We start from the raw sequence: 25,221 nt of genomic DNA on the forward strand, positions 1-25,221 counted from the left end.
TTAAGCAATAAAAAAAAAAAAAAAAAAAAAAAAGATCTGGAAACAGCCTAAGTGCCCATCAGTAGATGAATGGATTAGAAAACTGTGGTACATCTACACGATGGAATACTATGCTGCTGTAAAAAAGAAGGAACTCTTACCATTTGCAACAGCATGGATGGAGCTGGAGAGCATTATGCTAAGTGAAATAAGCCAGTCAATGAAGGAAAAATACCACATGATCTCACTCATTCATGGATAATAGAGACCATTATAAACTTTTGAACAATAATAGATACAGAGGCAGAGCTGCCTCACACAGATTGTCAAACTGCAGCAGGAAGGCCGGGGAGGGTTGGGGGGCAGGTGGGAGGGGGGTAAGAGATCAACCGAAGGACTTGTATGCATGCATATGAGCATAACCAATGGACATAAGACACTGGGGGGTAGGGGAAGCCAGGGGATTGTCAAGGGCGGGGGAAAAAAAGGACACATATGTAATACCCTTTGTAATACTTTAAGCAATAAAAGTAAATAAATAAATAAATAAGAAAGAAAAAAAAACAGTGATGGAAAACAATGCCAAAGATAAAGGACATTTTCAGAATTTTACCTTTCCATTCTGGAACAGCGCAGATGCTTACAGCAAGTGTGTGTTTATTCCCAGTTCTATACCTGTCAATCATCAGCTTGCCATTGAATTTATGCATAATCACACATCACAAACAAGTGAAGTACGAGCATTCACAATCCAACCAGGTGCATCCACTTTAAATGGCATCTAGAATTGATTTATCCTTCAGCAATTACAAATGTTTTGTAAATGCTATTCCCAGATTTGTGAAACTAAATAGAGGACCAACCTTCAGTAGAAGTAACTAGCGGAAAGGATCATAAAATCTTTTAAAATGGCAGGAACAAAATGTGCAACAATTTAGAAATGAGTTTACTTTTGTCAGCCAACTACAACATTATAAACAACAGCTGCATCTGATCCAGAACTTTCCTGTTCTTTGGACTCCAGTCAACAGAAGAATGTAGTGTTATTCTATTATAACTGGTTCGATCCTGAACCGTTAGCAATTCCAACTGGTTCATTTGGATTTTTTTTTTTTAGTTAGGTTCTCAACCACTTCTAATCAATATAATAAATCTACATATAATAATTTAACTACTTGGAAAGTTAAAGTGCATACCAGAAAGGACCATGCCTAGAAAGATATAAACACACTTAAGAAACATGTTTTTAGCTCTGCACCAAAGTAACCTTAAAACAATAAGGAACAAATTCCTATTAAAACTTCACACATAGCCCTAACTGGTCTGGCTCAGTGGATAGAGCGTCAGCCTGAGGACTGAAGGGTCCCAGGTTCGATTCCAGTCAAGGGCATGTACCTTGGTTGCAGGCACATCCCCAGTGGGGGGTGTGCAGGAGGCAGCTGATCGATGTTTCTCTCTCATCGATGTTTCTAACTCTCTATCCCTCTCCCTTCCTCTCTGTAAAAAAATCAATAAAATATATTTAAAAAAAAAACTTCACACATATAACATACAAATATACTTTGCTATTCCTGTTTTAAAATATAGAGACTGTAATGTCAGCAAAAACCTGGTGAAACCAGATTTGTACTGGATATTATTCAATAAATTCAAAAGCATTATTTTAGATGATTACCTGTTTTAAAATAATCTTAACATGTCAATGGCTCCTCCAACTTCAGAATGAAGTTGTCTCTTGCAAATATGTGATGGTGTAACTATTGCATATGGTTCCAAACCAGGCTTTGGGAGAACCTACAGAAGCAAACGGCTCTAGAGCGTCCTAGAATCCTAGATGGTTAGAGCACATGAAAACATGCTCTGTGGAATAAGCACAAATGCTCGGGCCCGGATAACCTGGGTTTGAATTGAGACTTCAAGTGAGTTGACCTTTCCAATACCCATTTCCTCATGTGCACATCTTTACAGCGCTGTTACCTGGATTAAGTGTGATGTCTTATGTCAAAAGCCACAGTCAGACCACATTAAGTGCTGAATAAATACTGACAGGTTAAAGGAAAGCCCTTAAGCCCTGCCTTGGAAACTCAGAGTCCCGGAAGACTTACTTTTAAATGATTGAGTCTCACAAAGCTGCCATGATTTGACCCAACCCAAGGTCGCCAGTCAAGAACACAAACTTGTAATGCCATTTTTAAATTTAGACTTGACAACCCCCAAACTTTATATATCCAGTGAGAAATAAAATGATATAATACAATGACATGAAAGTAGATCTTTGAGGATAATAGGGAGTAACTCACTATATAATTATTAGAAACACTAAAAAAATTAGACTGAGCTATTTTTTTTAATTTAGGGAAAAATGTGAATCTTTGAGAAAATTAAAACTGACAAAATGTTTTTAGGAGATATGGTCAGAATAAAAGAATTATTGCCTACAGACTGTAGTCGATTAAGAATGTTGTAATTCTTTGTCTATAGAAATTATTTTTGATGGTGGTGACTCAAATTTTCATGAATTGGTTAAAATTAAATGATATCTATATGAATCATATCTTGCCCAACCTTATAACATGTAAATGTTAACCACTTTTTGGAATTTGATTCTGTCTACTTAGTCCAGAAGCCATCAAGCCAGGCTCTGACAGGAGACTGTCTCGATGTGGTACAGGGCAGGGTAGCAACTGGCTTCCTCAGACGCCTCCAGGCGGCTATCCAGGTAGAAGGGTGGCTGAGTCTGCCCCTCCCAAAGGAGCAGCTCTATTTTCATCTGTTATATAGATTGCCTCAAATTTCACTGAAATACAGTTATCTGGTTTTTCAAAAAAATATTTTTATTGATTTCAGAGAGGGAGAGGGAAAGAGAAACATCATTGATGAGATAGAAGCACTGATAGGCTGCCTCCCACACACCACCCTACACTGGGGATCAAGCCTACAACCCTGGCACATGCCCTGTCCGGGAATCAAACCGTGACCTCCTGGTTCATAGGTGGACGCTCAACCACTGCGCCAGGCCAGCTGGGCTGGTTATCTGGGTTTTTGTGTGTGTTTTTTTAAGGTTTGACAACCACTCATGTGAAGGGAAGAACCTGCTGGACCAGGTTCGGACAATGAGCTGTACTGTCTGTCCCGCCTAGCTCATACCTGTCTTCATTAACACTCTGTCTCCAGCAGCCAGACCAAACCTTGGCATATGAGAACACTTAATACATATTTGTTGGATAGCTGATGAACTTTTTTGTGTGCTACTTCAAACGGACACACCTAGAGATAAGCCTTGTTCTCTTCAAGAGTTCGAGTTCCTTTACTTGCACGCTATGGAGGTTTGTTGATGTATAAAAACATTTACTACTAGACCAGGCATTCCTTTAAACTTTCAACATCCCATGAGGTAGGTACTGATATTAGTATCTGTTTTACAGATGAGGATACTGAGACCCAGAGAGTCTAAGTAATTTTCCCAGGTTCATAGCGAATCAAGGGCATATGAACCCAGACAGTTTGGCTCCACAGCTTACACTCTTATCCACTATGATATTCCATCTCTACTTTGGTAGAAGTGGGCATCACATGATATCCCTGGTCTCTGTTTTTATTATTTGATATCCATAGGCGTTGAGGAGACTCCTGAGGGGCATGAGGCATTTTGAACCCTGATTATACTCGGGGTATGTCCACTGGTTTCGGGTTGCAGGGGTAAATGGTGGAGCCAGCAGAGAATTCCCATGGGGCAGAAAGGAGTCTTGTGGAGAGTCCCAGAAATAGGCCCTACAGACTGGAAGCAGGTAAGGATTATGGAAACAGCATGACACCTGGTCTTATCCCCTTACCCAATATAGCCTTACTGGCAGCCACAGGAGTATTAAGGGAGGTGTAAGATCACAAGAGTCATCTCACTCAGTTCTCTAACACTGTGGGTCTCAAGCAACCTTCTAGAGCGTCCTCAAGTGAGGTCAACACAGGGGAAGGGAACATTCTCTTTCCCACTTGGGTACAAGGACAGCAGTGGCTGGAGTGAATGGGAGGATCTGCACCTTTGTGGGTGCAGAGAGACACACAGACCCACATGGCAACTGGCGGATGGCTGGGGGCCTGACTCTGGAGCACAGGCAACACCCTTTGAGAATTTCCACAAACACTGGGGGAGGCTTTGCAAAGAACCTGTATTTCTCTATGAGCAGGGAGGAGTCGAGAACTAGTGGGATTCAAGTATTAATGGGAGAGTGACCTCTTTTGTCTCCCCAGACTGGTGAGCTTGGAGGAGGGGAGAGATAGGCACCTGTACTACCTGGGAAGTGAGAGCAACAGGTGCTTCACTCACCTTGTGGTAGTAAGAACCAAATAAGAAAAAGAAAAGCAACGTGTTTTGCAGATTGAAGAGCACCATGAAAGGAAACTGAAATGGTGTGAGAGGGAGGGAGAGAGATCTGGCTGAAATTATCCAGACGGATTTTCTGCATTAGCTGTTCTTCATCTTTCTGGATCATAGCCTCCTTTAAGAATCTGTCAACATCTAGGAAGCCCAGGAAAAATGCCCCCTCCTCCCCTTCTTAAAACACAAACTATTTTGCCTACTCCAGGATTCGTTTTGTCCCCACACCCTGAAGTCCTCGACCCCAAGTTACCCTGATTTCCATGAACACTGGCCTTGCAACCACACCCATCACCCTGGTATTTTTCTTTAAAGAACAAATCTTAGTCAAAGGTTACGGACTATGTCTGCAATAAGGTCCTCACTTCCAAGGTGGCTCACTTTCCTTCTGGCCACAGCTCTGGTTTATATGCTCACGGTCAGCCTCTCGTTCGTGGCTGGCGGCCGAGTCCAGTGGCAGTTACTCGATGCAGCCTGCACTCAGCATGTGTTGAAATTAAGACATGGAGGCAAATGTCAGCCTGTAAATGTTTGCTGTACAAACTTCCTGAGCTACTAGCTTCTACAGGAAAGGGCCTCAGAAGAGCAGCGGGGACGGAAAGGCAGCGGGCCAGGTATCAGGACATTCTGGTCTCTGGTCTTGGGCCCCTCATTACCAATGTATGAACTTCAGTAAGTACTTAACCTGAGGTCTGTCTCCTCATCTGTAAAGTAGCATGAAAACAGTTGCCTGTTGCTGAAACCGGTTTGGCTCAGTGGATAGAGCGTCGGCCTGCGGACTGAAAGGTCCCAGGTTCGATTCCGGTCAAGGGCATGTACCTGGATTTCGGGCACATCCCCAGTGGGAGATGTGCAGGAGGCAGCTGATCGATGTTTCTCTCTAACTCTCTATTTCTCTCCCTTCCTCTCTGTAAAAAATCAATAAAATATATTTAAAAAAAAAATAGTTGCCTGTCTTCCAGGGCTTTCAAGAGGATCAAATAAAATAATGCCTGAGAAAATGCTTTGCAAACAGTGAAATGCACGGATATGCATTATTATTATTATTAAGGCAAGCTATACGTAAATCAAGTGCTCTTGGAATGTTATTGAATCTAAGAAATGAAGGTCTCAGGTTTGGGGGCATTATCAGCCACAGCTTATAATGGAACAGCTGATAAGAGAAGTGAGGGGTGAGGGCCCATGTTGACCAGAGTCTTTTTTGGCTCTGATTCTGGCTTTTAGGCCCCATTCCCCAGGCAGAGGCACAAGCCCAGAACAGGAACATCTTTCTCAAGAAATAACATCTGATTTGAGTTTTCTTCCTAAAAGGTTTGAGCCCTGCTCAGTATTACAAATTCAGGGTGACTCTACCACCACCCCTCCCACTGAATCAGCCATTCCCCAGAGTCTTGAAACAGATAAGTACCATTTGATAAGCTCAGGCAGTTTGAGGAAGGAAATGATCATAGAAAGGTCCGGAAGTTTTCTGAATTACACTTGCTTCTGACCTTGGCCAGATCAGTACTCTAAAAGCCACCAGCGTGTGCCCAGAAAGCTGCCTCCATGCGCCCTTGTTAGCATTTCGTGGGTGAAGCCATCCTAGTGTAGTTCATGCATATTGACCCTTTAGCACACACCAAGGAGAGCAGCTGTTGGAAGGAGGCTTGACTGAGCACCTGGAGGATGAGTGGTGCCCTGCAGGTCAGCAATGTGTGCTGAGTGCATCCTGGTTGCCCAGAGCGTCCTAGCATCTGGCGACAATGCTTCTGCCTGTCTGCTGCCCTCTGAGTATCCGGGCCAACAAAGGGCGGTGGAGGTGAAATAGCCTTAACCACCCCTTGGCTTTGTGTGCAAGGAAAACCTTCAGTTCCGTGGTTTTAAACAACCAATAATCCTTTGAGGATAACCAGAAAAATCCTTAAAACAGAGCTTCTACATGATAGAACTGGACACACCATAAGTGATCTGTTTTCACAATAAGATTTACAAACCAAGGACTAGCACCTCTTGCTCCTATGAAGACTCTGAGAAAGATGTTCTCTTTGATAATAAAGAGTGGAAAGAAAAGGAGTTCAGAGGCTTGGCATTGTGTTCTGAAAAAGCTCTGGGAACCACGTGGAGATGGAAAGTTGACAGAAATGGGAGGAAAGGAGCAAAATCAGTGTTCAGAATGGTACAGAATCTAGAAATCTATTTAGAGAATCAATCTGTATTTATAGAATGGAGGGTAATGATGATGCAAAACTAAAGTTTCAACAAGTGACTTTTCCAAAGCCAAGAATACGTGGCAGAAGTAGGTCATGAACGGTAGGATTTCTGAGTCCAGCGCAAGTCCCCTTTCCTAATATCTGTGCATCAGCTGTTGTATTGAATACACGTATCAAGAAGATTTGTTCCGATTTGGGGAATTTCACTGTATTGGCCAAATAACAACAATATCAAATAATAATAATAATAATAATAATAATGAAACAAAAAACCATACCATCTAGCAGGGTGCCGAAGTGTATAACCTGCAAGTACTCCTTCTCTCGCATAAAACCTTTGAGGGGAGTGGCCCAGCCTTCACTCAAAACTTGGACCCACTGAAGATCCAGCTGCAAAACAGGAAAAGCAGGTGAACATTTCCATAAGCTCTGCTGTTCAGCCATCTGGCCCCAGGGCAGCCCTTTCTTATTCAGTTGACAGGAAGATGAAGGCAGAACCTTTTATGTTTTTAGTGTTCCCATGTGTTATGCTGACCCATAATCTTGGGGCCAGATATATTTGAATCTAGAACTCTCCTACAGAAGAGTGGTGAAAAGAGTTCAAATTGAGATGATTTATTTGAACACTTTAGGCTGCATCTATCCTTATGGTGTGCAACTGTGTGGAACATTGACAATTCATTATCTTCTCCACCCCCCCCCCCACCCCCCAACCACACGCACAAATTCTGGCTTGGCTATATTTTTTTCACCAAATGCACTATTTAGGTGACTGAACTGGTCAAACCATTGACTCTAAAATAAAATTCCAAAATTCTTAGCATGATAATGAAAGCCCTTTAAGCTCCAGCCCAAGGGGCTCATGCAGGCACTTCCACCTCTTCCCATTGCCTGCTTGGGAGCCAATTCACTAACAACACCAGCCAATGTATAAACACATATGTGTTTTCCGGCTTAGCCTCCTTTCCACCTGAAAACTCCTATTCATCCTTTAAAACCCAGCTCCTGGATCACTTCTCTGAAACCTTTCCTGTCATTCTTCAGACTAAAAAAAGTAATCATTAGATTGTTTGAAGTTCTTTATGTTTTTTTTTACCTTGAAGCCCATTTTGTTATTGGAACTATGATTTTACACTGTAATTATAATTATGTTTCTAATCTGCCTGAAACATTAGAGTGTTCAGAATTTATCTTGTAGACTAAGGGGTTCTGTGTATAAATTTGTCATGAGTTATCAGAGTATAGAGCAGTGATGGCGAACCTATGACACGCGTGTCAGAGGTGACACGCGAACTCATTTTTTGGTTGATTTTTCTTTGTTAAATGGCATTTAAATATATAAAATAAATATCAAAAATATAAGTCTTTGTTTTACTATGGTTGCAAATACCAAAAAATTGCTATATGTGACACGGCACCAGAGTTAAGTTAGGGTTTTTCAAAATGCTGACACGCCGAGCTCAAAAGGTTCGCCATCACTGGTATAGAGTCTTCATGAGCTGAAATAGGTTCCCAATGTATTCTGTCTCTGACAAAAATATACAAGGTTTTAATAGACAACAAAAAGATACCAATGAATACATGGTCACCTTGTATGGACCAACTAACACTGATCCATAAAAAGGCCAAGTCTGTGCAGAAAAGTCTACAGGGGTTGCATCTGTATCTTCCAGGCAGCAGAATAAATGCAACTAAAGCTGCTTCCCTCTCTCCTCAGACCAGATGCTCCCAGATGAGGAAAGAGTAGAATTTGCAGAGTAGAAAAAGATTGAGGCATTCATATCACTTCAGTTCAGGGTTGTTTTTTGTTTTCCCCAAATTCTTTCTCGATTGCCCAAGAAGCACTTGTGTTCCTGACAAGCAATCTTCCAGCAGCTGCCAACAATTATTGCCTATTGCACACACTTTGGCATAACTGAAGGGATGAAGACAACCAAGCAAAACTGTCCTATGGAAATACAGTTACCTTCCTGGCCTGCCTCTGTGCTCAGCTGCCCTGTGGCATTTCTTGGCAACAGATTTGATTGGAGAAGAGGTTAAAAGACATTTGACAAGATGAAACGTTTTTCTTTATGAACACCGCATTTCCCTTATTCATACCGTGAATATTAAGAAGAGTAACTGTACATGAATTATCATGATATTAAGCGTAATTCCCCTTGGCCAGCCTGCACCCTCTTACCTTGGTAATTGGCAGGGATGGGAGAGCTTCCGCCTCAGCTCGGACTTGGTCCAGTTTGTTTTCCGGCACAAAGAGCTCGTGGATGCCATTGATTACAGTATGAGGTACAATGTTCTGAAATGAAGCAGCATGGGGGACAATTTGGAATGAAAACTATAAAGAGAATGCTTCAGTAAGTAGATGATCTTTCCTGATCTTATTCAATTTAAAAGCAAAGAAAAGACAAGCAGGCCACTCACCTGCTCTTGCAGAAGTTCCACCACCTGCTGGACACAGTCGCTCACGGAGGACGAGTCGGTTTTAAGCACCAGCTCGGGCGTCTCGGGTTTCTCATAATCAGAATCAATGCCTGTAAATCCTGCGAAGCAGAGGGTGGAAATCACATCTGCCCCAGCAGAACCATCTTCTTAATCAATAAGACATAACACATGTCGGAATAATGTGCTAAGCTGAGAATTCAGATTATAACAGGAAAGGTCACCCAGCCATTCTGGACCGCTACCCGTACGTGAGAAAATACACAGCTGCATTTTCAATAGAGAAAGTCCCAAATGAGCCACAAAATCTGGCTGTCCGAGCCCCCTGCAGCTGATCAGAATGAAAAGAAGATGGAAAAACCCAGGCGCACTCCTACGCACACGCTCACACGGACTCATCCATGTTAGTTCCCTGAACTTTACCGCTCATCGCTGAGGTGACAGTTCTTAAAAAATATGAACCCATAGCCCTTGGAGTGTGGTTAGAGTGTCGGCCCTCGGACTGAAGGGTCCTGGGTTTGATTCCAGTCAAGGGCACGTACCTCGGTTGCAGGCTCGATCCTCCAGCCCCCAAGGCCTGTGTGGGAGGAAACCAATGGATGTGTCTTTCTCACATTGATGTTGCTCTCTCTCTGTCTCTCCCCCTCCCTTCCACTTTCTCTAAAAAAAAAAAAAAATCAATGGAGAAATATCCTCAAGTGAAGATTAACAAAAAACCAACCAGACAAACAAAAAGATTAGTTGCAATGTGGAATCTAAAAGATAAAAAAATATAAAATAAAAAAACTATGTAAAAATATGAACCCACATTTTAATAAGCCCATGGGCATACTGAAGAAATGAGGGTGGGACAGAAGTTGTGTATGCTATATGCAATTTTAGAAAACAGCTTCTGAAACTTCCGACAGGTTTCTGGAGACAGACCAGGAGGAATCGGTGACAGACTCAAGAGGCAAAGGTGCGGCTGAGCTGGTTCTCCTACCTTTGATCTCCCCAGCTCGGGCTTTTTTGTAGAGGCCTTTGACGTCTCGGCTTTCACAAATGTTTAGAGGCGCATCTATAAATATTTCAAAGAAGGGCAGTCCCGCCAATTCATGGATTTTGCGGGCATTCTCGCGATCCTGGAAAGAAAATTTCACTTAAGAACATAAGAAGAGGTTTCCCCATGAAATTCTTCATCCGAAAACATCATGGGAAGATAACAGTGGGGTCTGTGCTCAGCAGAGGTGGCGGGAGTCTTCTCCTTCAGAGAAAGCCCAGAAAGGTCACTCCAGCGAACATAGCTCTCTTGAGGACTTTCCGAGCACAGCCCGGGGAAGAATCTCTGCTAAAGTTCAGGGCTGGCCACGTGGGAGCACTTCATTCAAAGGACGTGTTCCAAGTACAGAGCGTCCTATTGGAAGCTCACAGACAAGCCGGGAGAGGGCCACTCCCCCTCCGTGATTTCAATGAAACACACAGAACCTGAGGCTTGGGGAGAAACTGCTGTTTCCTTTAAGCGAGCTAAGCCCTCGGAGTTTGGGGAGAAATGAGATTATAGAGCCTTAGAGTTTTTCTTGGTTAATGTTTTCTTCCTTTCAGCTCCGGCCAAGTGTGCCTTACAATTGTGTGTGTGGAAGGCTTTCTGTGGTCTGGTGCCCTGGCATCTGGAAATGAAGGACTTCTCTTTATCACCAATATTAAATAGAGGAAATGAGGAAGCAAGTGAGGGGAGCAAGGAACGGGGGGGGGGGGGGGGGGGGGGGGGGGGGGGGCGGGGGGGATTGGAACTTCAACATTCCTCCAGGCCCTCCCCGCTCCCAACTCCTGTTCCTGGCAGTGAGAACGCGGGGCTGGAGGTGTGTGGGAACCAAATCAGTTTACCTTTGTGAAAGGAGAAATGAAGCTGGTAATGCAGACCAGACCGGCGTCGGCAAACAGCTTGGCCACCTCGGCAATCCGGCGGATATTTTCCTCTCTGTCTCCCGCGGAGAATCCAAGGTTTTTGTTAAGGCCATGACGGACGTTGTCCCCATCGAGGGAGTAGCAGGGGATGGCGTGGGAGACCAGGTACTCCTCCAGAGCAAAACTGATGGTCGTCTTCCCAGCACCGGAGAGACCTGTTCAGAGCAGGCAAGACAAGACAGGCATTGACCCTGATTGTTCAATATGACAGATTGGAACCTGATCCTAATCGTGACCTGATCCTAACTTTTACCTACTTTAAGTGTACATTATACCCTTATTGCAATCATTTGACTGACCTCAAATCAAAGCCCTTAAAATCTAGAAAAAGTCTAGTTTGCTACAAGTCCAATACTTGCATTTCTTTCAGATCTTGAGATGACTATTTGTCCCTTACTAGGACAATAGCCTCTCAAAGCCAGGAAGGTTCATACATGGGGAGACCTTGTGGGGGCTGCATTTGGTTCTTGCTATGTTCTGCTTGGCCGGCAGAGTGTTTTAAAGATTAGAAAGTTGCACATAAAAATCCAGATTTGAGCTTCTCTTGATAAAAACAAGCAGACAAAAAACCAAGATCTGGTGAGAGTGTTCTCGCAGCCTCTTGTGACAGCAATCAGCTAGAGTGGAGGGGACAGCCAGCCCTCGGAGGCTGGGAGGCCACCTCCCTTGTCCATGCCCCTAAACAAGCATCTGACCACAGAGCCCATATACTGTCCTTTATTTTAAAAAACTTTTTCAACGATGACTCTTGAAACATCAAGAGTGGGAAGCGTCCTGAGCAAGGCTGTGGATGTACTGAGAGCTGCCACACACTCTTGGCTGTCTGGAGTCTTTACATGAGAACAGTTACCATGTACTTTCACCATGGTTTCAAAGCACAATGGCTGGGAACACACTTTATAATTTCAATATGAAGGAAAACATAAGCAGAAAGGGAATTTTATAAGTAATTCGAAAATTACTTAAAATCCTGGAAAAGTAGCACTTTACACATTCAATAATCCTACAGATCTTGGAATCTGAAGAATATTCCACTGTGCAAAGCTACCATCAGACATGGAAGAGGAAAAGTTAGGGGCAAAGAAAAGAAGGTCAATAGGTCACTACAAAGACAAAGGGTGGAAAGAAGGAAAAGACAAAAAGTACAAGAAAAGCAGAGATGAAAGACAAAGAGCAAAGGAGACTTGATAAGAAAGGTATTACATGGCCCTAGCTGGTGTGGCTCAGTGGATAGAACATTGGCCTGTGGACTGAAGGGTCCTGGGTTTGATTGCGGTCAAGGGCACATGCCCAGGTTGTAGGCTCAATCCCCCGTAGGGGGCATGCAGGAGGAAGCCAATCAATGATTCTCTCTCATCATTGATGTTTCTATCACTCTCTCCCTCTCCTTTCTGCTCTGAAATCAATAAAATATATTTTTTTTAAAAAGAAAGGTATTACATGAAAGGTAAACATATAATTTCCATATTTTGGTTATGGTTTATCATGCACCTGGCCTTGAGATAGGATCATTAGGACAAGTGGCTATCTGAAGAATGTGTTGGCAATCTCTGCAAATCACTGCTGACGACATTGTCTATTATGTAACTTTGTCTGTTATGTAACTTATTGCCTATTAGAATTTGTCTGGTTGTAGGGTAGGAGAAATGGAATTCCTGAATCTCTGGTACGCTCTCTCCCAACAGAAAATGAGAGAAATGATGGAACTTTCCTTTGATTTTGTTTCAGCTCTCAGGAAACTAAGAGCTAAAATCACAGTAACACTATTTTTTAAACAACTGAATTTATTATAGAATTTGGATATTAATACATCAAATAAGTGATATTACTCTCATTTGTATAAGATTAGGTCATTCATTCAAGTAAAGTATCTTGTCTTTGCTACTTTTATTGTAGAGCCATATCACAATTTATATCAGAAAGTAGATTCTTCATGTAGCCTATTTCAAAGAACAATGTTTTTTCCTGTGGAACAAGCATGGGTCTTACTAAATGAATCTTTTTATATAATCACCAGGTTTATCCAGTTGATTGGACTTATTCCAAACTTCTACTCTAAAGTGAGATTAACTTTGTATTTGACTTTCCGAATCATCTGCTCAACTACCATTCTGTCATTTCAAATCAGGGCTCAAAAATGGATGGCCTGGAAAAAGAACTGAGCAATTTGAATCATGAATTTGACTTGCATTTCTTTCAAACCTTGAGATAACTATTTGTCCCCAAGAAAAAGTAATGTATTAGGTCAATAATATTAACTTTTTTTTTTTTTAGCTATCATTATTCGTTTTAAGACATTTTTAAAAATTATTTCTTAAAGAGAAAGAGAGAGGGAGGAAGGGAGGGAGAGAAACATCAATGTGAGAGCAAAATATGATCACCTCCCACTGGGGATGGAGCCCCCAACCTCGGCATTTGACCTGACTGGAAATCAACCGACAACCTTTTAGTGCACAGGCCGACGCCCAACCAACTGAGCCACACCAGCCAAGTCCATCATTATTATTTTTATTACTATTATATTACTGTGAAGTTTCCCAAGGAGTGGCTATTGAGACAATATGTGAAAGTATTTGTTTTCTTCAGAGGTTAAAAGTAGGGAGAAGTTGTTCTGTTTTTGCACTCCTGTGCTTCCTAAACACTTTTACAAACTACAGGAAGCTGAAATCTTGTAAACCAGCTACTGCTTTTTCAGATGATTGCCTTCAAGTGGCTTTTAAATTCTGAACAATACCATGCATAATGTATTATGCTTATGTCAGAATTAATTTTTTTCCATTGATTTTCCTCTTGCGTCCACCAAGGGTTTTGTTGGACCATGGTACTATATCAAACTAAATGGCTGCCATATTTGTTTTAATACATTGGAGTAACACTAATTACATCTACCGAGAGCTTTACCATGGACGAGGCACTGCTAAGTGTATATCCCCTCTCTTTCACTTAGTTCTACCTACACCTCTATGAGGCAGGTACTATGTTTCTTCCTTAGAGAGGTTAATTGACTTGTTCAAAGTCACATGGTTAACATAGGCTCAAACCCAAATCTCTGGATTAGAAGTGTTTGGTTTCTTTGGGTTGCCTGGTCAATATCTTACCCCTGCAATATCAGAATAAAAAATAAATTTTGTCCCCTCTTCTACCAGTTCTGTTTCCTTTTTCAAGGGTATTCCATATCAGAAAAAATGGACTCTGTGTGGATGTCCTAATTTAAAAGTTGGGCAAATCCACAAAGGCAAACACACAACATAAAGACAAGCACACAACAAGGAAGAAACAACTGGGACACAGCTGTGCTTTATCTATTGCTGCCCTCATGTCGCTCAGAGGGATTTGGGGGAAACATTTCAGGAATCAATCCAGGCGAATCCTGCCTTTTGGAATATAGCAGGCTCCTTGCCCGCTGTCTCTCATCACCCTGGAAGCTGGAAAAAGTTGTTGGTCCAGGGATGAATAAAATCAGGAAACCAAAAGCAAGTGCCACAGTCGCTGGAAAAACAACAAAACTTGAAAAAGAAGAAGGAGGCTGATGTAGACAAAAATGGGAAAGACTCAGGATGTCAAGAAAAGAGGCAAGGCACGTCTCTACCTGCCACATTCATTTAGAATTATTCCCAGGTAAGACCACATCAGCATTTGTGAATGGATAGTAATACCTAAATGATTTCCTAATCTGTATCAACATATCTGTTTATATGAGGTCATCTCTTTTTGAAATAGTATGTCTGTAAAATGACCTTGGTTTGTCCTTTTAAGTCCAGGCTATGTCAGACTTTTCCCAAGAATCAACTTTCTCTACATTGTACTCAGAATATAAGGTGATAGCCCAGGAGTAGCTCTAGTTCTGTTACTAACTCCGCTTTGACGTTCTGTGGCTATCAAAACACAAGATATGGGAGATTCATTTGGTTACCTCAGTGGGAGTAAGTTATTTCTATATGTAAGGGCAACAATCCTCTGCTAAATAGAAATCACAAGTTTTCCTTCTTCCACACAGTTTAATTTTTTTACACAATGAAAAAGTCTCATCAAATGCTAAAATATCAGAAAACATAAAGAATATCTCTAAACATCCAGAACTCTGGCTTGATGCCAAATGCTTGATGTCATGTTAGAAAAGCCACATTCATGACTGCCAGTAAATGTGTTTAGGCACAGAATTGAGAATTCTGAAATTCCTTAGGCCGAATGAGAATGTCATCATCAATTTGTCCCATCTTTTCCTGACAAAGAGGAGAAAACTGAGAACTGGAGACATTCCACGACGTGACCCAAGTCCTAGTTCTTACTGAGGTGGAGCTAGGAGGCAGCTCTCAGCCTCCTTCAGTGCTTCTCAACCTTCTGGCCCTTTAAATACAGTTCCTCATGTTGTGACCCAACCATAAAATTATTTTCGTTGCTACTTCATAACTGTAATGTTGCTACTGTTATGAATCGTAATGTAAATCTCTGATATGCAGGATGGTCTTAGGCGACCCCTGTGAAAGGGTCGTTCGACCGCCAAAGGGGTCTCGACCCACAGGTTGAGAACCACTGTCTAATGTTAAAATAAACACGTAATTATGTTACACTGATTTCCTTAACATTGTGTGTCACACATCAATTTTTTATTAAAATATATCAACAGGCCCTAGCTGGTTTGGCTCAGTGGATAGAGCCTGGGCTTACGGACTGAAGGGTCTCAGGTTCAATTCCGGTCAAGGGCTCATGCCCAGATTGCAGGCTCGATCCCCAGTAGGCAGCATGCAGGAGGCTGCCGATCAATGATTCTCTCTCATCATTGATGTTTCTGTCTATCTCTCTCCCTCTCCCTTCCTTTCTGAAATCAATAAAGACATGTTTAAATATATATATATCTCAACATGGCATACCTGTCAGCCACACCGTACATCCTCGGAATCCGGCCCTTGTTCCAACGACCTGCCCTCTCTTATTCCTGCTCACATGGTGGGCCTGATAGATGACGTTGGTGGATTTGTGCTGGTTCTCCTATAAAGAAAGACAAGATCAAGTACAATAGTTAATAAGCTAATAAACATAATATGTATAAATATAATAAAGTAACCGATTACATTAATAGTCTTCCCCTAAGGAAACTCCTCTTTTATCACTGGCATACAGAGCACATTAATTAATTCTACTACAGACACAGCCTTTAGAATACCCATCATGACTTTGAAAGTACAATTTGAATGAGATAATTATTGATCCAATGTAAAAGTTCTGGTTCCATGACATTTTAAAATGTAGTTTTTGCCCTGGCCGGTGTTGCTCAGTGGTTGTAGCGTCATCCTGTGCACCACAGGGTTTCAGGTTCAATCCCTGGTCAGGGCATGTGGGTGAGGCAGCCGATCAATGTTTCTCTCTCACATCAGTGTGCCTCTCTCTCTCTCTCTCTCTCTCTCTCTCCCTCCCTCCACCCCTCCCTCCCTCTCCCCCTCTTCCTTCCTCTTTCTCTAGAATCAATGAAAAACATATCCTCGGGTGAGGATTAAAAAAAAATACATAAAATGTGCAGTTTTTTGGTGAAAAGAAATTTTAATGATGGGATCCAAAGATGGTGGGGTAGAAGTAAAAAGGTTGGGAACTACCCACGTGTATTTTTGGTGTGGAATTGAATTTCTTATGACATGTAATCCAAGTTGCTTAACTATAAAAATCTATGGAGCCTTTTAAACACCACACATGTACATCCATCAGAGCTAAAAAAAAAAAAAAAGCACCAATATTCTTTGAGCAAGACCCAGAGAAGCTTAGAAAACTCTGGGCCACATAAGGGCAACTATTAAATTCTGGAGCACATTAAATCACCTCTTTATGCCACCTCCTTGGGGAAAAACAAAGAAGGATACGAATAGGACGATTTGGAGGCTACATGAGATAAAGGATGTGAACATGCCCTTACCGGCAGCATCCTCTATAAATGTGGATGCTCCTGCTCATTCCTCAGTGTATACCCACCCCTAATAGGAAAAGCGGGAGCCAGCTGGACAAGGACCAGGGAAATCGCTTCAAGACCAAAGGGAGAGAGCCCCCTGCTGGCCTTGAACAGTGCAACCAGTGGGGGCAGGCCTGCTGGTGAGGCACAGAGCCCCCAGTAAAGGGGCCAGTCAAGCAGGGAATGGACAGTCAGAGGGAGCCAGGAGGAAGATGCTGAAAGCTGGGATCAGCTGGGTTATCTGAAACCCTCCCCGGCTAGATGCTCGGATCACCCGTCAAGTAAGATATAGTCCAGAATGCAGCAGCTCAGACAGCAGTGGCTTTCACTTGTGGGTTCATAAATGGGGACAAATTAGTCTAGTCCATGAGACATTCTAGCAGTATTTCCCCTGGCGAGCAAATCCCCTGAAGGTATCTGAGTCTTCTGTGCCAAGTGTACTTTATAGCTTAAGGACAACATTAATGTCTTTTTCTCTAGTTGCTTGTTAATCACTACCATTAAATTCAAGAACATTGAGTCTGGATATCAGGCCCAAAAGCCAGTTCACCTGTTCATTTACTGATTCTTTCAGTAGATTTTTATGTAAATGAGCTCTAACAAGAAAAAATTCCGAGATGTCCTAAGTTAAATTATAGCAGGTCAGAGGGTAGGAGGAAGAAGTAAGAGATTAATCAGTTAAGAGCCTCAGGCCAAAATCAACAAAAGATGGCTCACATTCCTGATTATATGTTGAAATTTTGAATCAACTTCCAGGATGCTATGTAAAAAAAAGGCCAGCTACCCTAGCCGGTTTGGCTCAATGGATAGAGCGTTAGGCCGAGGACTGAAGGATCCCGGGTTCGAATCCAGTCAAGTACATCAGTTGCAGTTCGATCCCGGGCCCTGGTCAGGACATGTGTGGGAGGCAACCACTCGATGTGCCTCTCCCTTCCACTCTCTCTAAAAATCAATGGAAAAATATCCTCAGGTGAGGATTAACAAAAAACAAAAATTAAAAAAATTTAAAAAGGCCAATTGCCAGATGCCACCACATCCTGTTTATGTATGAACTTTCTCACAACCAATTGCCCATAACCAATCCCGAAGTAGGAACGATTTCTTCCTTAGGGACTATGCACCTACCCTGGAACTGCCCCCACTTCACCTTTTCCCACCCTCCTGCAGCCAATGTAAATTCTTTCAAAACAATTTACATCTTTCATCCCCAAACCCAGTGTATAAAAGAGCCCGTCAGCTCCAGGACAGAGGACATGCTCATCTTCTCCATCTAGCCCTGCTGCTGATGGTTTCCCGAGATCGCCAACCTTTCGGACCTCACGGACCACCGGTTGGCGACGGCTGGTTAGACAGTATGTCCCGGCACCTGGTCCTTTTTCTGGCTAGCATATGGCTCAATAAACTCTTTTTTTCTGAAAAGCTTTCGGCCTCGAAGCTACAACTATAGGCACTGGGAATATGGGACTGTACTGAACAAAGCAGAGTCCCTGGCATCATTTTGGGGGCAAATACAGCTAAGAAGATAAGTAACAGGGACCCCACTCCCGGGGGGAGGGGGAGGGTCTCATACATATATCTGTATACTATGTGGAGATATAGAAACACCTACAACTCAATTATATAAAGACAACCCCATCTTTAACATGTTAAGTGCCCAGCCTGTTTTGTCTTCCGGACGGAAAGGACAGTGTCAGTCACTGGTGACTGACTGGGCGCTTAATGTGTTAAAATGGGTAAAAGATCTGAACAACCACTTCTCAAGGGAAGACGCACAAATGGTCAGCAGCACAGGAAGAAGCACTCAGAGTTATCAGTCACGAGAGGAACGCAAATTAAAACCCAAATGGGATGTGACTGCTACCATCTAACGGCAGCAAGTGTTCTCAGATGCTGACAGCGGAGGTAAAATGGCCCACGTCTCAGGAAAAAATCTGGCCGTTTCTTATAAAACGAAATATCTACCAGCCCCATGACTCAGCAATGTCATAGATATTTACTCAAGAGAAATGAAAACATGTATCCTCAAAAAGACTTGTACAAGAATATTCTCAGCAACTTCATTTGGACAAAAACGGGAAATAACCAAGTATCTATCCATCAATAGGAAAAACAGATAACAAACACAAAACCCACAGGGGGAAAAAACCAAGAAAAATCTTACAAAAACCCCAAACTGTAGAATACTTTCATAGCGGAACACTACTCGGCAATAAAAAGGAATGGACTACTGATACATGCGACGTGAATGATAAATGAAAACATTATGCTGAGTTGAAGAAGTCTTATACACAAAAGAACTACACGTGACTCCATTTATATGAAGTCCCCAAATAAGGAAAACTAGTGCACTAACTCAGAACAGCCGTTGCTTTGGGGTGACAGTGTTGTATGCCTTGACAAGGGTTTGTACACAGGTGTTTGCACTCTTGCTGGAACTCACTGAATGTACACACGAGATGGGTATTTCATTATATGTAAATTTTGCCACATGCAAAAACAAAACCGCAGAGAGCCATTTAAAAAAGTAGGCAAGCCAGAAAACATATAATAAGATTCAGATGGTGGAATTGTATTGTTCAGCACTGTTGCCTTTATGGAAAAGGGCTCTGATCCCAGTCATAGCATATTAGACTTAAGGAGCTCCTGCCCACCTGTGCACATGAATGCCCACCAGAGCTTAATTTGTCCACAGAGATGTGTTCTCTCCCCCTCTCTCTCTCATTCTCTCTCTCTCTCTCTCTCTCTCTCTCTCTCTCTCTCTCTCTGCTGTTTCTTCTCCCTATAGAGGTCCAGAATAAACTCCAGGCTTTCTTGGTCTTCTGTGGAAACGTTGCTATGATCTTGTTAAATTGCCTCCCAAACAACTGCTTGGTTTTCAACAACAGTTCAGAAATCACCAGAAAGAACTACTCTAAAAGTGTCTAACAGTTAATCTCTGAACTTTTGGGTTTTATTCGCTGAATCTTTTTTTTTTAATCCTCGCCCAAGAAGATGTTTCTATTGATTTTTAGAGCGAGAGAAAGAGGAAGGGGAAAGAGAGAAAGAGAGGGGGAGAGAGAGAGAGAGAGAAAGAGAAAGAGAGAGAGAGAGAGAGAGAGAGAGAGAGAGAGAGAGAAACATTAATGTGGCAGAGAAACATCAACTGGTTGCCTCCTGCATGTGCCCCGACCTACACTCACAACCCAGGCTATCAATAAACCCGACCTACACTCACACTGGCCAGGGCTATTAGCAGAATCTTAATCGTGGGTATTTGCACAGATTTTCTGTCACTTCTGTAATGTTTAAACAAACAAACGAAGTTTTTTCAGATGGCCAAGTATGGGGCTTTTTTGGTTTAGGAAGATATTTTATCTCAAATTTACCCCTGATTTTCTTCAACAGGCAAACAAATAAAATAGAAGCAGATGTTTTGAATGATATTTAAACTGCAAAGGGACCGGGCAGCTGAAAACTTTTCTTTGCTGAAACCTTTACTTCCTTCTAAAGAGCACATGGTGTTCTAAGCTTTGGGAGGAAAGTGACTGTCAGAAAAAGGATTTCTCCATGGAAAACAAAACACATGGTAAAGAAAATCCTTGCCTCCCTGAATGCAGAAACAGCACACAGACATCCCTGGCACCTCATCTAACAGTGTCACTTAGCGGGAAGTGGCCCAGAAACCACAAAGTTGAAGGTATACTTCCATTCCGTGTCCCTAAGAACAATTTTGCAAAAATCCCTATCTTCTTCCAGCTCACTGGCCCAGGAAAACTCCCTGAACATGCATAGCAGTAGGATGAGTATGAGCTTTGTAGTCAAGCAAACCTGAGTTTAAAATCTGCTTTGCAGCCTACCTGCTCTGTGACCCTGAGCAAATATTTAACACTAGAGGCCCAATGCATGACATTTGTGTGGGGAAGGGGGGGCGGGGGGGGGGGGAGTTTCCACAGCCCGGCCTGCACCCTCCCACAATCCGGGACCACTGGCTCCTAACAACTTGCTTGCCTACCTGCCTCATCACCCCCAACCACTCTGCCTGCCTGATTGCCCCAACCACACGCCTGCCTGCCTGATAGCCGCCAACCACTCTGCTTGCCTGCCTGGTCACCCCTAACTGCTCGCCTGCCTGCCTGATCACCCCTAACCACCTCTGCTTCGGCCCCCGCCACTGTGGCTTCATCTGGAAGGAGATTCGGCTGTCCAGTCAATTAGCACATTACGCTTTCATTATTATAGATTGCTGAACTTCTTGTTTCCTGCTCTGTAAAATGGGGCTGTGGATGAAAAAGGGGCCACATGCTAACTGGAACAAGCTCAGGGGAGGCCTGCATGTTGGGCCCTACAAACTCAGAGACCACAAGTAACCACACAGGATGTTCTAAACATAAAAATTCCTAATTAGAAGTGAGTCATGGCAGGTAGTCACATCCTAGGCCCGGAGGTTCCCTGACAAAGGCCAACCTTTACCTTAGGTGAGCCTGTCTAATGTCTTTTTGCAACTAGGATGACATACCTTTGAAATGTCAGAGTAGCCCTGGCCGGTGTTGCTCGGTAGTTAGAGTGATGGCCCACACACCTAAGGGTTGTGGGTTCATATATCGGTCAAGGGCATGTACCTGGGTTACAGGTTCCATCCCTGGCCCCAAGGAGCTTGTGCAGGGTGGGAGGCAACCAATCCATGAGTCTCTCTCATAACCATGTTTCTCTCTCTCTCTCCCTCCCTCCCTTCCACTTTCTCTAAAAATCAATGGAAAAAATATCCTCCCGTGAGTACTAACAACAACAATAAAATGTCAGAGTAATGCCCCCCCGCACACACACACACACCACACACACACACACACACACACACACACACACACATTGCTCAGGGCACACTCACCTCACCAGAACAAACTCCTCATTGTTATCTTGTTCCCTGAGTACCAGCCCTATGTGCTGTAAATGTTCATTGTTAACTATTCTACACCCACCAATGTAAAAGAAGTATATGTGTCTCTCCGTTTTACTTTTTATCCACTCTCAGGGATTTGCCTGCTTTTCTTTCTCCTGCCTCCCTGATCTACCACCAATGAATTTCATGCAGCCTCCTTTTGTCTCCTCCTTTGATTTTAATGTATACAATAAGCTGCAAAACTGCCATTCTCCGGAGCATTTTCTCAATCCTGACAATTATCGTCAGTTTAGCTCATAAATTTTTTTACAGGTTTGGATGTTTCTTAGGTCGACAGGACTAAGAATAGTTTCCTCACAGGGTTGCTGTTAGGGTGAAGTGAAATGATCTTCTATATAAAGTATCAAAGAAAATATAAGACACACAGTATGATGCTGAATCTGATGAGGCCCAGGCAGCATTTGATCTACTCTAGAGAAATCACGGTAGTTTGAGGTCTAAGTCGCCCAGATTTAGAAGTGTTCTAGGAATGTGGGTCCACTCTAAGGCAAGTTTGGGGAGGTGGGCTCATGATCAATCAGACAATGTATAGGATAGCATTTGGTGTGGGTGACAATTCACACACACACACACACACACACACGTACACACACATTGTTGTGGTTGCTACTCCAATTATCATTATCTTTTTTAAAAAATATATTTTTATTGATTTCAGAGAGGAAGGGAGAGGGAGAGAGAGAGATAGAAACATCAATGATGAGACAGAATTATTGATCGGCTGACTCCTGCATATGCCCTGACTGGGAATCGAACCTCCTGATTCATAGGTTGGCGCTCAACCACTGAGTCATGCTGGGCCAGCCGGATTATCATTATCTTTGGCCCAAAGCCAGCCAGTATGTATGTGCAACTCAGATGCACTAGTCTGAAGCCTCTTCATTCTACCCCAAACTTACTGCCCTCCTGCTGTCTCAATCATAACCCTGAGTTACCAGTTCTTGGATGGCCTTTCCCCCAGGTGAGCCTCAAGAGCTATTAGAGTTGAGACCTCAGCACACAGCCCAGGGTGGCAGTGTCTCTCGGCCAGGCCCACCCCTTCCCTATGAGTGATGCAGACAGGGGGAGAGCTGGAGGAGCTTCAGGAACTCAGGATGGGGGAGGCCTCGTCAGGGTAGACACCCTGGACTTGATTTTGCAGGACTAGAAGAAAAGAATCGACATGGGAAAAAAAACTTCAGATGATTTCATGGCGGGGTGGGGCATCCCCAGAGCCAAATGCCAAATGTGAGCATATGTCACAGTGAGCAGTATTATGAGAAAGAGGAAACTGGAAGCCGGAAACCATGTGTCAGGCTGAGTCTCCCAATGCTCCAAGTTTTTGTGTGTGTGTTTTTTACATGTGTATAACGTCTTCAATAAAAAATGAACAAACAAATTTGAATTTACACTCTCTGGCTCCTATGCAGTGCAAACAAATCCTCTTCCTTACTTATAACTCCACTCTGTCCCCTTTGAACTTGGCCCTTACCGCTGTTGGACTGTGGTTTTATTGCTCTCTTGCTATTAAAAGTGTTCCAAACCTCCATGGCTTCAGTGTGCAGTCTGAAGATTCATTGAAAGATTCATTTTCAGAAAGCAGCAACTTCAATAATTGCTCCACTTTCACATGCATTATCTTGCCTATTGTTCAAAACCTGGGAGCTAAGAAGGCTGGGCATTGTGACCCATTTACAGATCCGAATGCTACTGGCTGAAGTCCCACACTTGGAAGGTGCAGGACATGAAGCCAGGGTTCCTGACTTAAGTGCTGGTCTTACTCCTGCCTGGGCACAGCTCCTGGCCTCCAACCCCAGCTGGTGACCTGTGTCACATCTTCCTCATTGTGGACTGAGTAAAATCATGTATATGAGATGTAAACCAAAGAAAAAATGTATAAAAATGTAAACCAAAAATCATTATCCATTTTCATTAACATGAGTAGCTTACAATACTCTTACAATGATCAATCTTTTTTTAAAAAATATATTTTATTGATTTTATACAGAGAGGAAGGGAGAGAGACAGAGAGTTAGAAACATCGATGAGAGAGAAACATCGATCAGCTGCCTCCTGCACATCTCCCACTGGGAATGTGCCCGCAACCAAGATACATGCCCTTGACCGGAATCGAACCTGGGACCCTTCAGTCCGCAGGCCGACGCTCTATCCACTGAGCCAAACCGGTTTCGGCTTGATCAATCTTTCTTTATATTTCTTTCCTTTCAGAGTATTTTCTTGGGTATATAACCCTAAGTGAAATAATTGAGCATTAAAAGTTATAAACTATTTAAAAGATCTCATTGTGTATCTCTAGTTCATTTTCCAAGTTACCAATTATACCAATCAAAATGCCCATCAATTAAATAGACTATGGCACACCCATATGATAAATATGCACATCTATATTTATTGACCTAAAAATATATCATGATATATACCCCAACGAGAAAACAGGTAACAGAGTAAATTAACGTTAATTCCATTTTAAAAACATATGTGTTTATATGTACAAAGATGTGTATTTATATCTATAAGGCTACAAAGATATGTATAAGACAATTATTTTTCCTCTTGTCTCTATATTCTGATTTTTCTACATAAACTTGGAAATAAATATATATTTTTAAATATGAAGAATTTCTCAACCAGAAAAGTGAGGCCAAAGGGTTTGATGCTCAAAGGGTAACAGATGTGTGAACATAAGCGAGTCAGGAGGTACATTACAACCAACAGAACAATAACCAGACTATACAAACAAATTTAAAAACTATTAACCCTGATATCTTGAGAATAAATCTTTGAGACTACTAGTCCCTCTATATTACATCATGGACTACAGGAAACTCTAGCAAACAACCTTTAAAGTACAGCCCCTGTCACTTGATCACAGTGGTTGTTGTTTTGGCATTTAGTTATTTCATGCAGAGAAAAATTGCCCGTGGAGAAGCTATTGTGGCTTTGAAAGTAGGTATCACACCTGGGAACCTCTGTTCGCTCTCCCATATATTCTATTTAGGAAACTAGTCTGAGTCAGCTGGAGTCACCGCATAGGAACCGCTTAGAGAAAGTGTCCTAACGATCTGAGTACAATCTGTAAACAGCCAAACAACAGGAAGGGCATGGTACTCAACTTTAATTCAATCCCTGCCCACTGGACATTTCAGGTCCAACTCCAATCCTGTGGTTATTCCTTTTCCTGTATCCCAATGTTGAAGAAGTGTCACTTCGGTTAAAAGTTAAGCTCCCCACACCTCCCTAAAGATTGTCAGCTTCAGGGATATACTTTGGCTAAACTACTCTTGAGTTGTAAGGGAAATAACCATCTCAAGTAGCCAGTAACAAAATACCAGTTGTGAGAATTGAGACAAATGAGTTGGCAAATTTCTGAAAAGAGCAAATTAAATAGTTTGTCAGAAACAGTTATTGGACAAAACAGAAA

General features: G+C 42.5%; 1 protein-coding gene across 1 annotated transcript in view; it reads right to left on the reverse strand.

Annotated features, from left to right (window-relative positions):
- Positions 1 to 25,221, reverse strand: part of PAPSS2 (3'-phosphoadenosine 5'-phosphosulfate synthase 2) — a 74,108-nt gene that overhangs the window by 19,743 nt on the left and 29,144 nt on the right. The window contains exons 2-7 of the mRNA XM_070432759.1: positions 15,798 to 15,915; positions 10,846 to 11,081; positions 9,965 to 10,103; positions 8,965 to 9,083; positions 8,726 to 8,839; positions 6,822 to 6,933 (exon numbers count right to left, since the gene is read on the reverse strand). Of these exons, the coding sequence (XP_070288860.1) occupies positions 6,822 to 6,933; positions 8,726 to 8,839; positions 8,965 to 9,083; positions 9,965 to 10,103; positions 10,846 to 11,081; positions 15,798 to 15,915 (838 nt within the window). The remainder of the gene's footprint in view (positions 1 to 6,821; positions 6,934 to 8,725; positions 8,840 to 8,964; positions 9,084 to 9,964; positions 10,104 to 10,845; positions 11,082 to 15,797; positions 15,916 to 25,221) is intronic.

This window comes from Myotis yumanensis, unplaced genomic scaffold (genome assembly GCF_028538775.1).
Source record: "Myotis yumanensis isolate MYYU_CA2020_CCGP unplaced genomic scaffold, mMyoYum1.0.hap1 SCAF_13, whole genome shotgun sequence".
Classification (NCBI taxonomy): domain Eukaryota; kingdom Metazoa; phylum Chordata; class Mammalia; order Chiroptera; family Vespertilionidae; genus Myotis; species Myotis yumanensis.